General features: G+C 32.1%; 3 protein-coding genes across 3 annotated transcripts; all 3 read right to left on the bottom strand.

Annotated features, from left to right (window-relative positions):
- Positions 1-457: 457 nt before the first annotated feature.
- Positions 458-3,755, bottom strand: LOC108476711 (SWI/SNF complex component SNF12 homolog). Its single transcript, XM_017778993.2, has 3 exons — positions 3,529-3,755; positions 1,626-3,226; positions 458-1,049 (listed from the first exon to the last, which is right to left on the bottom strand). The coding sequence occupies exons 2-3, from the start codon at positions 3,128-3,130 to the stop codon at positions 980-982; spliced, it is 1,575 nt and encodes a 524-aa protein (XP_017634482.1). The 5' UTR covers positions 3,131-3,226; positions 3,529-3,755; the 3' UTR covers positions 458-979.
- A 2,083-nt stretch (positions 3,756-5,838) lies between these two features.
- On the bottom strand, positions 5,839-7,941 carry LOC108476756 (elongation factor 1-delta-like). Its single transcript, XM_017779062.2, has 8 exons — positions 7,788-7,941; positions 7,323-7,417; positions 7,108-7,224; positions 6,930-7,017; positions 6,708-6,831; positions 6,500-6,613; positions 6,182-6,343; positions 5,839-6,023 (listed from the first exon to the last, which is right to left on the bottom strand). Coding segments are annotated over exons 2-8 (693 nt in total). The 5' UTR covers positions 7,409-7,417; positions 7,788-7,941; the 3' UTR covers positions 5,839-6,021.
- Positions 7,942-15,399: 7,458 nt separating this feature from the next.
- LOC108478096 (uncharacterized) lies at positions 15,400-15,933 on the bottom strand. The gene has a single exon (XM_017780524.1). It carries the CDS (start codon positions 15,931-15,933, stop codon positions 15,400-15,402), a length of 534 nt encoding a protein of 177 aa, XP_017636013.1.
- Positions 15,934-17,555: the final 1,622 nt, after the last annotated feature.

Genomic DNA, 17,555 nt, shown 5'->3' with positions numbered 1-17,555 from the left:
TCCAACTCTGCAACTTGTAAATTCCTTTTTATTTTATTCATCTCCTTTATCAGGGAAACAAAAAGGAACATTTTTCTTGTTATATAATAAGTCAAGAAATTTGAGGATGAGTTTAATTCAAAATAAAAATCGTGCTATTCTGATTAAATTCAATTTTGTTTTTGGTATTAAAATACTTGAATCCAACTCTCACAGATAGAAGTGAAGTTCAAATAGGAAATGATAAACCGATCTCAATTTGATTACTTTCCCTTCACAATAATATCTTCCCAGTCAACGTCGATAGGATCAATTTTTGTAATTAATAATTAAAGAAAAGATAAGCAGGTAATCTTTCAAATCAGAATAACGTAGGCAATGCTTTTCTCTTCAACTAATAACAAAATTGCTGTGTCATCTTTACTTACTCTCCTCACATGACGATGCTTCTTGCCAAAAATATATTTGATACATGTCGTTTTAATCAGTTTAAACATACTCTTATTCAACAATCATTCCCGAATTCGAGTAGCATCAGCTTAGGCCCTAGAGTACAATAGAAAAGGAAAATGCCAAAAGAATCAAAAGCCAAGACAATTCTCCTTTTCTCAGATTTAATGAACTAATGATTAGTGAACTAAAAGGATACAATACTCCTGTTTGAACTACACCTAAAAGCAAACAAATCAGCTCACATTACAACTGCATAGTCCTTTTATAAGCATCGATCTCAAACGCTCGAAAGCGGAATAGCAAAGTAAATATTCTAGAGGGTTTAGTGAATCAAACTGGTGTTTGCTGATAGGGGTGGTGAACACCGTGGTGAATTCAGATAACTTGGTGGAAATTTTCATTCGATCCAAAGTGCTCAATGGGACAGTTCTTTGCTTGTGGCATTTGATGTTCCCCGAACCAATAAGCAATAATATGCAGGACAGGAGTTAGAAATTAGAAGCCTCGAGATTGGTATGAAAAAGTCAACAATTCAAAAGAGCCCTGCTCAAGTGCTTCCAAGAGAATCCCCTCCCATAGACTTGCGATTCAGGTAACGGATTACAGCATCTTCAATCCTAAATATTCCAGAAAATAGATAAACAAGAAAAGACTGTCAGACAATGTTTTCAATGAGGAAGCTGTTGCATTTTAATGGAGCTCCACGGGTAATTTGAACACCCTGTGGGAACCCAACAATTTTCAAGTAAAACCAAAGCAGCAGCATTGTTATCAACTAGGCTCTATAGATTATAGTGGGCATAGTGCTATCAAATTTTATTCAGAGAAGCCAAAAAGACGATGTAATTATTCATAGCAAGAAATTAACACCTGATGCCAACATAGTAAATGATATAGCCTGGGATTGCAGAATCCTAAGAATTTCTTCTAAAGATGTATTATCATTGTTGGTAATATATATAGATCAGTCAATGAAAGAACTAATCCATCCAGTTTTTCTTCTGTTCAGACGGACCAAATAATCAAATAGCAATATCAAGCTACATTAAACAGGTATTTGGACAGATTCCAATCATATACGGGAAAAAGAAATAAGACAGCAGCATAAACTTGTAATCTTAACATACTTATGTCAAACATGGACATCAGAATAAACATGATATGGAAAAAAGAAAACCGTAACAAGGTTTTACCATGGTTGGTTATAGAATTCTGATCGCCGCTCCTTTTCAGCATTATGGTTAGCTTCTCCAGCAAAAAGCTTCAAATCCTTGCCTTGAGAAGCTATCAAAGCATTAATAAACTCTGCAGGAGACTGGCTGAAACCAAGGAAGAAAGCTCGTCTCCGACAATGCTCGTGTATTTTCTTTATAGAAGTACAAATCACTTCATCACATGCATCAATATCTTTGTTCTTTTCCATGTCTGCCAAAAATGCAGACTTCTCCGTTTCTAATGGGTAAGGCACATCAACCAGGACATCGTAACAAGTGGATCCAACAGGACAGTTCCCTGAAAGCTTGATCCTATGCTCCAAATGTATAGGTGGTAGAGGAGTTAAATGCTGTGATATCTTTTGTGAAACCATAATGAATTTCATTTTTTCTTCCCCGAATACCTTCTGCAGCGGTGGATCGCATGAAAAGAAGGAATTGTCTTCATAATTCTGCAACTTCTTCGACTTCACATAATGCCAAATCGCAGCCAAGATTCTTGGGCGTGTATCTACTTCAATTCCCAAGACTTCTGCTAGAGCAGGAGAAAGTTTAAATCTTTCAGGCCGATGATTCATTTCCAGTCTTATTCTCACAGTTGATTCCTTGTCTCCTTTCCTCTTCAACTCAAAACCCTCATGAAGGGCAGGTGATCGAGCACTCTCCCACAATATCACATGGTTATCTGGATAGAGACTTGCATCCAAATATACTGTAATTTTCTTAAAGAAAGATGAGAATTTTGGGTATAATTTCTGCGCCTTTCCAGCCAGAACAGGGTCTTTCCCATCTTCCAAAACCCTACCAATAATCTTAAGTGACCATGATGGAGCCTCGGTACTCTTCTTGTCAGAATCTGTTTGTCCCTGATTGGCATAAGTATTGAAAACATATAGTCTAAGAGTCTTCTGCACACAGGGAGGATTTTTAATAGACTGTTGAATGTCGGTCTTCTTTCTCGATAAAGCAGCATCGACCTTAGCCTCAAATTCAAGCAACTGAGTATATAGAGCGCATTCTGGTAAGATTGCAGCCACCTTATCAGGTATTTGTCTCTCTGAGAGCTTCCGCTTTTTCCTAAGAGCAGCCGGGGTTAACTCCATTGTTTTAAACAGAGAAGCCATATTACTGTTAGATGAACCAGAATTTTTCGAAGGTGGCTTCTGAGAAGACCGCTTGACACCTCCTGAGCCAGGGGTGGAAACCAAAGGGGAATGGGTGGCTGTAGCATTACTATTACTACCGCTTTGTGACTGCACCTGAGCCGGGAATTGGGAATGAGCAGGAGGCTGAGCCTGCACATATTGTGCACGCGCAAGCACCTGTGCTTGAGGCTCAGACAATTGGAAGTGGCCCGGAAACTGAGGCCCACCTTGTGTCTGTGGTTGATTGTTCATGGGAATAGATTGCGATTTTGGCACCGTCCCGGGATTCCCAAACTGGGATGGAGCCCCAAAGCTCTTTGGTATGTTAGTGTTGTTCATCCTAAATCACCAACTTGAAACCAAAATATCCTTCAAAGCCTAAATCACACTTTTCTACCAAAAAGCAAACAACCCAACATGTAGCCAAACAAAGCCCTGAATTTGACAACAATAACACCAAGATAAGATGTTAAGCACCAAAAACTAAAAGCTTTCTTCCTTGGTATCTTAAAATTCAACACCCTAATCAGCTCAATCTCTCGGAAAAAAAAAACAAATAAAATCATGGGCATTAATCAGAAGCCCTAGTACTAATTCTCAACGTGGGACACACAAAAAAGGAAAAACAAACAAGGCAGTAAGTTTCCTATGATTTTAACTCAACAAAAGCTGCTAAAAAACTACAAATTTTCAAAAAAAAACATGATTATTAACAGAGAAAAGCAAAAAACTCTTACAATGCCCAAGAGGTGAGTAATTGGGGTCCGGTTTGGGTCTTCTTCGCTTCACTCTTTAGCTTCTTTGCTATGCTCTTTCTGTCGCAGATCGGTTAAAGGAGCGCCTGTTTTTCTCTCCCTTTTTTTTTTTTTTAAAAAAAAACGGAGCCAAACTCAAATCTGCTGTCTGACTCTGGCTTCATCCCTTTTGTCAGGACGTACCAATATTATTGGATGTGGCCAAATGAAAGGCCTCTTTTATTTAATTTTGAGGCCCCAAATAAAACTATAAAATGGGCTTAACGAAGGGGGAATGATTAAAGCCCAATGGCAAAACATACCTTAAAAACCCTTCACTTTGATATGCTAGTGCTAGAAAAGTAGATATGAGAAATTTAAAAACTGATATAAATATGTAAATTATTTTTAAAAATTATTAAATTATTAAATTTTGTCATACTCATTATTTGAGTGAAAGAAAATATTTTGAAATTTATACAATAATAAATATAAGTAGAGTGGTAACGAACTTATATTTTAGTACTATCGAACACGTGTTTAATCCTTAAATTTGTGATCTTTAATTGTTTTATTTAAAGATGGTATAAAAATATAAAAAAGAAAAAGATGTCATCAAAATAATATTAATTATAATTTAAAAGAAAAAATATTTCTATAATTTCATAATTAAACTGTTGACTCAATTAAAAATAATACCAACTCAATAAAATATTTAGATAATAATAAATATTGATATCAATTAACATTTTATATAAATATAGAATATCTTAAATGTTTTTCTTTAAGGTGGTGATCTTGGGTGATAATAGGAATGAAAAGCTATGGAACGATCAAAGACGTAAGAAATTAATATTCTGGAGCATATATGGATGTTTAGGTGAGTTGAGATTAAGAGGGGTGGAGATGGGAGATACCAAAATAACACCACAAATAATATTTTAATTACATCTTTAAATTATTGTTGTTATAGATTATTTTATTGATAAATTTATTAAAATTAATTTATTAAGTGAGATTTTAAAATTCATGTGGTATAGTTTAAAATATTTTTAAAAAATTTATGACAAAATTACATATTATAAAAGACTTTGTTTTGAAATTTTCAAAATTTCTACCCTCATATTTTCTTTTGAATTTTACTTTATTTTAAAGTTTAATGATAAATTTAGCCACTAATATTTACACATTTTGTCAAAATAGCCTTAATTGTATTTTTGAGCCTTTTGGCCATCAACCTTTAGTTTTTTTTTCAATAAGTTTTTTAACAAATTTAATGAATAAACTCAATGTTTCAATATTTGTTTTCTTTCAAAAGATTTCAATCTTTCATACATTTATTTAGTCGAAGTTTTTCAACCGAGTTAATTTTTTATATAATTATGCTTATTTTCTTTAAATTAAGAGTTATTTTTTAATTTAATGCATTATTTATTTATTTTATTATTTTTCATATGTAATTATCTTATTTAAGTTACCTAAGTAATAAATTATATCTCATTAAAAATATTATATTTTAATGGTATTTTAATTAAATCTGTCAAAAAAACAGAATAGCAGATTTAAAAAAAAAGAACAAGCTAATGGCCAAAAATGCTCAAAATACAATTAAAACCATTTTAAGAATACATGCAAATGTTAATGGCCAAATTAGTCATTAAACATATTTTAATTGCATATTTTTAATTATTTACTTTCAAAAGTTACATGATAACATTTAACTTTCTTTTCTTATATCATGTCATAAATTTTGAAATATCATTTAAGGATTAAAAATTAACAATTTTAATAATTAAAAGAATTAATTGATATAATATCAATAATTTAATATATAATTAAAATTTAGAATGAAGGATGTGAGAATGTCTTGCCATATTGAACTAAACAATAATAATTTTCAGACCATTCATTACTGACAGATTTGAAGAATAAGAATGTCTTCAAATATATACATATATAATTTTTGAACTAATTTTATTTCTAGAAAACTAGAAATAATTTATCATCATATATCACTAAGATAGATGAAATATTATTATCTCTTGATTTCCTTTTCTACCACACTTTTCTTTTCTAACAAAAATACTTAAATTATTAACTTCCCACTTTACTACTTCCTATTTCCCATTTCCTCCTATCCTTCTAGCCTCAATTCAAGGCAACCGGGATTCTCTTAAGTTTTCCTCAACCAAATCGTACTTGAATCAAGCTTTAACCTCTCGTATTAACAATATACAGTCTACCTACCTAAAATCGATCCAATTTTAGAAACTTAATCCCTCACAAACAAACAAATATCACAAACTAGATCTCTTTTTTTTTAAAAAAACCATCAGGTGTTTAATGCTCCAAATCCATGATAAACGATCCATTGTCCAACACAAGAATAACGACAACTTAAATTAAGTTCTAGCAAAACAAAAAACATGAAAATCTCAAACATAACTTTGAAGGCCTCTCCAAGAAACTCCTATTGCAGGCATCCCAGATAGCAAATTCTGGAAGAAGAGAAAAAAAAAAAAAAACTATAAGTAATAAGGTCAGATGAAAGTTCCAAATGTAATATACAAAAATTTGTTCCATATATCTGTCCTTCAAGCACAAAAGTATTGAATGAAACAAAAACGAAATCGATTTCAGAATCTGAAATACTTACATATTTTGTTGAATGCAACAATGTCACAACTCTGAACATACTCATTGATCGGTTCAGCCGTCAGATGTTCCTCGATGAGAGTGTCAACTGACACCAAATCATCCACAATGGTCATCATAATTTGCAATTTCTTAATTCCATAACCAACGGGCACAAGCTTAGCTGCAACATGAAAAGAAATCCTAAGTCAGATGAAATACACTTCTAACCAATTCAATTTCAAAAAGCTAAAAATAAATTTCTGGCCCATCTTTCAGAATCTAACATTAGATGGATAAAATCGCATACAATATAAACAATATTAGTTTAACCACTCACATGCTCCCCAAAGCAGTCCTTCCATCTGAACACTTCTTACTGCTTCTTCGAGTTTCTTCATGTCAGTCTCATCGTCCCATGGTTTAATATCCAACAAGACAGAGGACTTGCCAGCTGAGACCAAAGAATAAAATCCCAAGTTAAAACAGTCAACTTAGAACCAAAAAAAAAAGTTTACAAGCATTAGTCTTTTTGTTAAAGGACTCACATTCTTTCTTCTTGCCAGAGGCCTTAACAGCAGCTGCACGTTCTTCAGCTGCCTTCTTTTCCTCCTCAGTCTCTTCACCGAACAGATCTACATCATCGTCGTCGTCTTCCTCAGCAGCTGCAGCCTGCATTGCACAATATATTCAAGCAACTTATGAATCGGCAAATAACCAAATCACTTGTTTTACTAAATTAGAACATATAAGCACCCAGATTAACTTGCCTTGCAATCTGCAGCTGGAGGAGTGGCAACAGCCTCGGCGGGAGCAAATCCCTCTACAGTCACACCACAGCCTTCTTCAGAAACACCTCTAAATCAAACATTACATTTCTATTAACCATCCAAATCCCACCTATTAAACTTATAATTACGCATAAGAGTAATGGAAAAAAGAACTCACGAGATTCTCAAAAGGGCATCAATGTGTTTGTACCATCGAGAAACATTGACGTAGCTAGATGATGGGGCACCAGATAGAGCTGCGTAGACGGTAATATCATCCTTTGAAGCTTGGTATCTACAAAAACAAACATATAAACAAAAATCCTAAGCCAAACAAGATAGAACCTAACAGCTATAGAACATTTCATTAAAGTATGGTTTTTGAAAAATTACCCAGAGATGTAACTGCGTGTAAGGAGATACTCATCCAGCTTCTTCAAGCCAGCAGCAGAACCCAGATCGTTGAATGTGACAGCCATTTCTTGTTTCTGAAATTAAAATGAAATCAGATTATGAACTACTGTTTATGAAAACTATAGCCAAAACAAACAAGAGAAACAAAAGATGAGTTAATAAAGGATTCGATACACAACATCGTGAAAATAAGCAATCAAGAATGGATCCACCAATAGCCAATCTAAAACAACAATTAAGATAGTTCTACAAATCAAACAGATGATTTCGGCTTCGGACCTATCAACAACACGATCAAACCACTACGCTAAAGAAAACAAACCACAACAAAGCGAACAACACAGATGAACTAAAGAACTTGAGAAACTGCCATGAATATGGCGCGAACCAATGACCATAATGAACCAAAACGGTTCCAAGAGTGAATGGAGATCTAGAACTTACCGGATATTTAACAGAGAAACTGCGGCTCTGCTACTTCGTTGGGAGGTCTAGGGTTTTCAATAAAAACTGAGCGAAACTCAAATATGCTGACTCTGGCTTCAGGACGTGCCAATATTATTGGATGTGGTCAAATAAAGGGCTCTTTCATTTAATTTGATGCCCCAATAAAATTATAAAATGGGCTTGGAAATGATTAAAACCCAATGCCAAAACATACTCTTAAAAACCCTTGACTTCAATATGCTACAAAAGTAGATATGATAATTTTAAAATAAACAAATATTAAAAACCGATATAATACACGATCGTTGGATGTAAGAAAACCTTACATCGGATTTTGCCCTTACCGTCATTTGTGTTATATGATTATGATTACCGGTTAATGGTGCACCAACAAGGTCGTTGAAAAGAAATTCAGAGATGAAAATTTGGAAGAATAAAAAATAGTATAACTTTTATTTTGATCGATGTGTTAGGTAAAAGCTCAGTGATAAATATAGAAAATCCGATTAGAGATGAATTATATAATTTGAAGGATTAAAATATAATTTTATAATTATAGAAATATATAATTTTATAAAAATTTAATGAATTAAATGACAAATATATCATTTTAGGAATCAAGATTAGGAATGATATCGGTTCGATTCGATTAAGTTTTAGAGATTTTTGAACTATTCATCATAATTTTATTCTATTCTCGATCTTTTAAATTAATTTTTGTTTGAATTTTTAAATTTATTTTTTAAAATAAGTTTATTTTATGGCTTTGGAATATTATTTGACAAAATTTTAAAGTATTCTTCACAAATATTTCAAAAAAGCAAGAATTTTAAATTATTTTTACTATTTTAAATATACAATATTTTTATATGTTAAAATTTAAAATTATTTATTAAATTAAAAATAAAATTTAGCCGGGATTCAAGTAATCACGATTTTTAAATTTATATTTCATAACTCATCCAAATACTTTATTCGGGTTGATTTTTGGATTTTTTATTTTTCTTGCTCAGCCTAGCCAAGGCCACTGCTTGCTCCTTTGCCATTGTCCTTGGGCAAACTACTCTAGTAGTACCTAAATATTGGTAAGGTTTCAACCATTAATAACTAACAGAAAGATTATGTGATAGCTTTTAAATTTAACATAATAACAACTTTAACTTTCATTATTTATATATTGTGTCAAATTAATCTTAATTCTAAAAGATTAACCATCAATATTTACATATTGTGTAATATGATATTTTATAATTTTGCTTTTTCTTTGTGACCATTTCACCTAAAAAGCTGAAAATATATATTTATTAGCTAATTTTGATTAAAAATATAAAAATAAAAATAAAACACCCAAAAATTAACCCTTAATGTTAGAAAAGAAAAGCAAAACTGAAAAATATACTAAATTACACCGTGTATATATTGAAGGTTAATTGATTTTGAGAATCAATACTAAATTAACATAACGTATAAATTGTAGAGTTAAAGTTATTATTATGTCAATTTTAAAAGATGTCATTGAGGGGACCTATATTCCATAATTTGGGGGTTCAAATCCCATAAAAGACAAGACGCTCATGTTATCTCATGTATGATCAAGGCGTCCCCTTTCATGAATTGTACGCGACTCTTCATGGAGGGAGGCAAAATGCACTCTCTAAGGACAATACTTTCTATTGTTGAGAGATCAATTCGGGGTCCCCGAAGACTTCTTCCAGAATTGATTCTCCTATTAACAAATAATTTATTTATAGTTTGTATTATGTGTTTTTCAGTTTGAAATTCGACTTTATGTTTATAAAGGTGAAAATGGATCTTATTTCTCGATTTTGAAAAATAAATGAAAACAATCCCAGTAAAAAATAAGTAAGACTTGATATACCAAGAACAATCACCTATTTATAATTGTGTTTAAGGACATAATTATTAAAGATTTTAAATAATAATATTTAAATTGTTTGATCATTAAAATATTGATATGCAGGTTTTTCAATAATATTTTATTAATTAAATTTGTTATAATCATAATTACAGAAATTATCTGTTATTGTTTTTTTTAATTTAAAGAATTCAAAATTATTTTATCAAATAAATTTAAAAGGTTTTACTTTATAAAAAATACATTTAATTGGTAACAATAAAAAAGATTTTAAATATTACCAATTTTGTTTTATTTTTAATCTATAAATTGCGAAGTTGTGCTTATCATTTAATCTTTTAAGTAGACTTAAATCAACTTTAACCTCTCCTTTCCAAACAATTAAATTAACTTTAATCTAAATTAACATATCTCTTTTCAAACGTAAAATTTACTCTCGTTTTCTTAATTTTTTTAACAAACTTCACTCTTTTTTTTAATAAAAACATTTTAAATTAAAAAAATCTTACATGTCATTTAAAACACTTTATGAGTAAATGAAAAATTATATTTAAAATTTTATAAAAATAAAGATGCACCACTTATCATAATATAGACTTATGTACCTTGATATATATATATACTAGTTTTTATTCCATGTGATATACGGATTGCTCCTATATTTTATAAATAATAACAATCAAAATTATTTGATAATCACAATCACAAAATAATTTCTTTAAATTCATGTAAATTATTTAAAATTTGATAAGGTATTTCTTATTTAGTTATTTAAAACATTTTATTAGAAAAATTATTAACAATATTTTGAGCTTTAAAAACTTGTAAAATTATTTTAAAAATAGTATTCTAACTTTCTGAAAATTTTAAAATGCACAAAAATTTTGATATTTTATTTTAATTTATTTTAATTTTTTGAGCGTTAAATATAAAATATTTAGCTTTTTATCTCATGCGATGCGATGCACGAGTTACTAACATGTTTTATAAATTTGTTATTATTTAAATTACAATTAAAATATATTTAATAATCACATTTACACAAAATTTGCTTTAAACTCATGTAAATTATTTAATTTTTGATAAGGTATTTTTTTATTTAGTTGTTTAAAACTTTTTATTAGAAAATTGTTAACAATATTTTGAACTTTAAAACTTATTTTAAAAATAATATTTTAAATTTCTAAAACTTTTAAAATGCATGAAAATTGTTTTTATATTGTATTTAAGAATGTTTTTATTTTTATTTTTGAGAGTTAAATATAAAATCATTTAATAAATTTTAAAATTAGATTTTATATTTTAAAAGTTTTAAAAATGTATAGAGAAACTTTATTTTAAATTATTTTTAAAAGATTTAATTTTAAAATTATTGATAAGGTGTTATTTAAATTTTAATTAAAAATATTTTTAAACATTTTAAATTTAAAAATATTATATGTTTACATATATTTTTAAAAAGTAAGTAAACATGGATAAATTTTAAAATTTAGAGTTCAAAAACATGCTTGATGGTGAGTTTAGTTAAATCAAATATTTATATAATTGAATAACAATCCTAAATCAATCTTTAGTTGAATGTGCAAAATCAAAATCATGAATTCATATAACATTTAAATTTAAACTTATCCATTTTTGTTTTAAAATTATTTAGAATTTTTTTATATTTTTGTTTGGATAATAATGGTCCATGTAAATAAATTTAATTTTGGAATGTGAATATCCGTTTTATGTGGTAAAAGATAAAAAAAACCCTCTATTTATTCAAATTAATATATCTCATTTAATGGTTAATTAATTTTAATATTTTAGTATATATTTATTGAGATAATTTATGGGGATTTTTACTATAATAATAAGAAAAAAACTAAAATAAGATGACCTTAAAATTATGTATGAAAATAGGCCATTGCAAGTGATGGAGGGTGGTGCATAGGCGGCACTACCCTCAAATCCAAACACTTTCTGACAGTTGCAGGTTAAAAAAAAAAAAGAATAGGATGAAAAATAATAATAAAATAAGGGTAGATGGTACTCCACAGGCGGCACCGGTCATTGCTCTGCACCGACGGGACTGCTCACTGCCTTTTCTTTTGTTTTATTATGTGTTTTGGGACCTTAAAATGGTCCCCAATTTCTTTGTGTGCGTGAGTGAAGAAGAAGAAAGGGGGAAGGAGAAGAGAAAGAGAGAGAAGAAGAAGAAGAAGGGGGAGGAGGCGGCATTGGTGAGGGAAGAAAAATGAGAAAGAAAAAGAGAATGAGAAGAAGAAGAAGAGGGAGGGAAGGAAAAAAAGGTAATATTTTTTTAATGAAATAATTTTAATTGTTAATTTAAGGAAATAAATTATTTATATTAATTGTTAATATTATTATTGTTGATTGATTTTGATTTAATTTTTAAATTTAATTTTTGTAAGGTATATTTTGGTTAAAAGAGATATTAAGGTATGTTTGTATTTATTTTATTTTTATATATATTCATAATTTATTTTTAATTTTTATTGAAGTAAAAATCCTATCTATGTTATGTACAAAAATATTTTATTATTATTTTATTTAATTTATTTGGTAAGTGTGTTTTAGGTTAATTAGATATATTTTTATTAATTTTATTTGGCATGTTATATTTTGATTGTTTTTTTTATGTGATGAGGTTTTTTACAAAATAGTATAAAAATATTAAAAGAATAGCTTAATAGTATATTTTAAAAATATATTTTAAAAATCCGAAAATAAAATAAAAAAAGGCCAAAATCAAGTTTTTACTAAATTAATATAAATATATTAAAATAATACATATGAAACATTATGTACTAAAATAATATAAAAATAAAATAGAAAAAATAGTATATTTTGAAAATAAAATCCGAAAATAAAATAAAAACAAACTGCCAAAATCGGGGTTTTTACTAAATTAATATAAAAAAATTAAAATAATACATTTGAAACATTATGTACTAAAATAATATAAAAATAAAATATGAAAATAGTATATTTTAAAAATAAAATCCGAAAATAAAATAAAAAACAAACGGCAAAATCGAGTTTTTACTAAATTAGTAAAAAATATAAAATAATACATTTGAAATATTATGTACTAAAATAATATAAAAAATAAAATACGAAAATAATATATTTTAAAAATAAAATAAATATCAAAATATATTGAACTACATGCGGGTATCTTATATATATTATAATTTAAACCAAAATATTTTACTTATTATCATTTTAAAATAATAATAAAAATATTTGTATTTGAATTGGGTATATTTATTTTTTAATGTAGTATGGCAAAAAATATCTTTGTCGGAAAAACTGTTTGGTTTTTTTGTAATTAAAAGTAATATATAAAATTTAGTTATTTTGACAAATATTTAAAATCCATCAAACATTGAAATTAATAACCGCAATTTATTTTGAAATTGCGGTATATAGCAACTTCATTGATTAAGAAAGATCCTCGCATAGTGACACGAGTTAATAAAGCGGCAATATATTGTTATTTGTTACTCACGGGTTCCATTAAAAAGATTTATGTAATTCTGAAATAAATTATGTTATTATAACTTTTTACGCAATTTAACATTGTCGGGAATCGTCTGCGTATTAAGGGCCGAGTGAATGGTTTAGGATATTCCGGATGCACGATCGATTGTACTTGGAGCTATTTGGATTGGTCAATGACATTGATCCGGACGTTTGATTTGCGATACGATTTAATATTCGCATTGGTCGAGCGTTGGCGCCCAGAGACCCACACTTTTCATTTGCCGTGTGGGGAGTGCACTGTCACTCTGGAGGATGTTGCACTGCAACTTGGGCTCCCAATCGAGGGAGTCCGTGAATGAGCGTAAGTGCGATAGCTGAGCCGGCTGCACTTTGTTATAGCCTCCTAGGAGCCTCGCCCGACAATGATGAGTCCAATTTATCGAATTTGAAATTTTTATAGTTGAAAACAAATTTTGAGCATTTACCAGATAATGCCACTGAAGAAGAGTTGATGTCGCACTTCGGCGTACATTATGTATATTATAGGGGTGTATTGATGCCGTCACGAACAACAACAGGTTCATCTCATGTATTTACCTCTATTAAGCGATTTGCATAATATTCGTCAGTATATTTGGGGCTCCGCGATTACGCTATGTTGTATCGTGAGCTTTGTCGCCTCATGCTGTAGACATAGGCAGATGCCTTATATTGTTACAGTCATGGGCTCTTTATCGGATGCCATTCTTGGCATCGGTTAGTCACCAGCCATACGTATATCCACTAGTTAACGGGTGATAAAATTTAACTTGTTATTAATTGATAGTTTCTTTATAATGATACTATTCTAACGATACTATATTTATTTGAAATTTGTTTTCGTAGATGGACTATTTATTCGAGTATTAGGAGGTCGTACACTGTCCCGATATATCGTTTGTTGATTGAGCAACATGCCAAAGAAGGGGTAAGCTATTCCAATATTCGCGACATGTAATTACTTTATATATCTTACTCAAATTGTGTGAAATTTTAACCATGGTATTAATGGTGCAGTTTATTTGAATGCCATATCGTAGACCAGAAATTGTGGCCGTTATACCGTCTTCTGCCTACATTCATTCTCAATTGTGGTGCACTAACGCGCCAATTATCAGTTTCAATGTAGTCGAGTGGTACCATGGGGATCGAGTACTACAACAGTTTGGTTGCATCCAATATATCCCAGATCCGCCAAAGGAGGTGGGGAAGGTTCACGGCATCAACAAGTAAGGGAAACATGAAATGCATTGGGAGGTTGTGCACCGGAGATATATTACGGTGTGGGATAATCGGATGGGTTGAAGACCTCAGATGGATATGTCTTCCGATTTGCAACTGTCGCCAGAGTACATACAATAGTACTTTAGTATGGGAAAGCCATATTTACTTGGTGCCCAGTCGACTGTAGTCCCCCCGTACGTGTAGCGACCTGGGGCATACGAGCTAGTGGCTGATATAGAGCCCGGTCCACAGCCAGATCTCGAGCCCGAGTGAGAGGTGGAGCCCAAGGCATAGCCTGAGGCCGAGTCCGAGCAATCGTATTCACATTCGGCTGATACTTCTTATTATCCGGATTTGCCAGACAACGACTATTTCCCGAGCTAGTCAGGGGGCGGATACCATTATGGGTTTGATATCTTTGGGTCGTCTCCATCGCAGCACAGCACTTCTCTCGGCCTGTATCCCCCTTAGTACAGCACTAGCCTCGGCCCATATCCACTGCAGCACTCCACACCTCCTGGGATGTAACCGCTGCAGCATGGCACTCCTCTCGGCTTAAGTTCATCAATGCCATTCGAGCCACATGATTTTTCTTCTATGTATCAGACACCCTCACCTGCGACTGAAGAGGATGTTGGTTATCGCGATCACCCACAACGTGAACGTCGACCTCCGAATAGGTATACCCCTAGGACCACACCATCTAACCATCAACTTTATGGGTTTATTGGGTTTTGATATTAAAAAGTTTGTATTTCTTTCTACATATTTAATTAGATTAATTGGAACTTTGAAAATTGTAACAAAATTTGACCATAACGTAAATTAGATTAATTTGGACATTTTGAACATTAAAACACTAAAACTTAACAAACTTAGTCTTGTAATATAAATTAAATACATTACAACATTAATCTAATTGGAACAAACTTTGCAATATAATTTTTTTATATAAATTAAATACATTACAACATAAGCTCAATTCCTACCCGATCGTAATGATTGTCCAATATGATAGTTTCGCTGCGGGCATTTACTCCGATTATGACCAGCTAACCTGCATAATCCACAACGCTTACCATCGAATTTCTCCCCAATGTCCATCTCATTACGAATTCTGGATGATTGAGGACGACCTCTCGGATTCTTGCGTAGCTCTTTGTCTGGGACAAGCTCTAAAGTCGTCGGAGGCACCTCCCACGTAGACATGTCAGGCAGGACGGGGAACTCATTTTCCCAGACACGTAACGTGCGCTCGAGTGTGTACACATCATCGACAAATTGTTCAACATTAAGGTTCACCTTAGCACACGCTGCCACGATATGCACACATGGATAATGAAGTGTTTGGAACCTCCTGCAATCACACCGTCTGTTACGAAGATCAACTCCATAGGACCTAGGTGGTATACCGGGTTGACGACTGATGGTCTCTATAACACGAAATGTTTCATGGCGTTGTGAATATATCTCTACATTCATCGACCTCGCCATCCGATGGTTTGCAACCATTGCATCCCTGACATCTTCGATAAACACGTGTCCCGCCTCTATCTGGTTGACTTGTTACTGACCCATTCTTGGCATCAAGGTTGCCAACCTGTAAAATTTAGCCAAAAAGATAGATGAAATCGAAAGATGTCGTGTTTTCAACAACACAGCGTTGACCCACTCCACTAAGTTTGTGGTCATTTGACCATAACGAAAGCTCTCATCAAAACTTTGAGCCTATTGCCACGGCTCCATAGTACCCAACCACTGTTGGAAAGATGTGTTCGTTTGACCCTCCATATCACTCTCAAGTCGAGCCATTTTTTAGCGAAAAATATGTGGCTTCAGCTCATGCGCTGAAGCATTAAAACATATGTTGAAAAGATAAGGTAATTACTTTCCCATTTTCACAACTTGTCTCTTCCAGTCTGTATTCTTATAATCTCAATGAAAGTTAGTCGCGATGTGCTAGATACAGTAAACAGATCTCCATGATACATCGAAACGCCTAATGGCGGCAATTAATCCTTTGCCTCTATCGGAGATGATACAAATATTATCGTTGCTAATAACATACCTCTACAAGTTAGTAAGGAAGAATTCCCACGATTCCATGTTTTCCTTATCTACGATGGCAAATGCTATCGGGAGCACGTTCCTGTTGCCGTCTTGAACAACCACAAGAAGTAAGATCTGTGTATATTTTTCATATAGCCAAGTCTCATCTACTTACACAAACGGTTTGTAGTGAGGAAATGTGCGCACACATGGATCAAACGTCCAGAACATCCGATGGAAAATTCTTTTTCCTGGCTGTAATTGGTCATCTGGGCCATAATAAGGTCGTGTCTGTAACTCAATGATAGTCCCCCGTACGTACTCCCGCATAAGGCTATCCATCATTGTAACTCGTTATATGATGCATCGAAATCCCCATACAATTGCTCCATTGTCATTTGTTTAACTATCCACGCCTTTCGATATGATACTCGATACTGAAACTGTCCTGCATTTCAGCAATCAGTATCCAAACTTTAATGGTCGGCATGTCCTTCACCATTGGCATGATAAACGTACAGATAGTTTTGGAATCAAGTTTTCTATGGTCTTCAGTCATACGTATTGATGTGCATGTGTGAGGCCCAACAAATTTGCGTATCTCCCACATCTGCGATTTTTGAATAAATGCAACTTATACACGCCAATTACAGCCTTCCACCGACTTCCAACACTCTCCAATATATAATGTCGGTTTAGACACAACAACTTTGTAATCCACTGATATATTCATGCTATACCGCTTAATAGCAAATACACACTCTTCTTTGCTTTTGAATCTCTGGCCTACCAATAACTCCTCATGCTCAGAATTTACGAATTCACCGGTGAGCGGAAGTATTCGAGGTACTCAGGAACTCGACTTCATGCACCGCGTCGGGGTCTATGAGTGACATGTGTGGCCCAGGGTTATTGTGTATCACAATACGTCGCACCTGGTTCCCCACTGAAGACGCGTTAATGTTTTCATCGTCATTCACATATTCATCGTCAATATCATCGGGGACATCGTCCACATCGGGATCACTATCACTATTGACCTCTTCATCACAAGAATCACTATTATTGTATCCATCATCACCAAC

Source organism: Gossypium arboreum, chromosome 12, assembly GCF_025698485.1.
Source record: "Gossypium arboreum isolate Shixiya-1 chromosome 12, ASM2569848v2, whole genome shotgun sequence".
Taxonomy (NCBI): Eukaryota; Viridiplantae; Streptophyta; class Magnoliopsida; order Malvales; family Malvaceae; genus Gossypium; species Gossypium arboreum.
The sequence above is the reverse complement of the archived record's forward strand: the minus strand, read 5'-3'. Positions and strand labels throughout refer to the sequence as shown.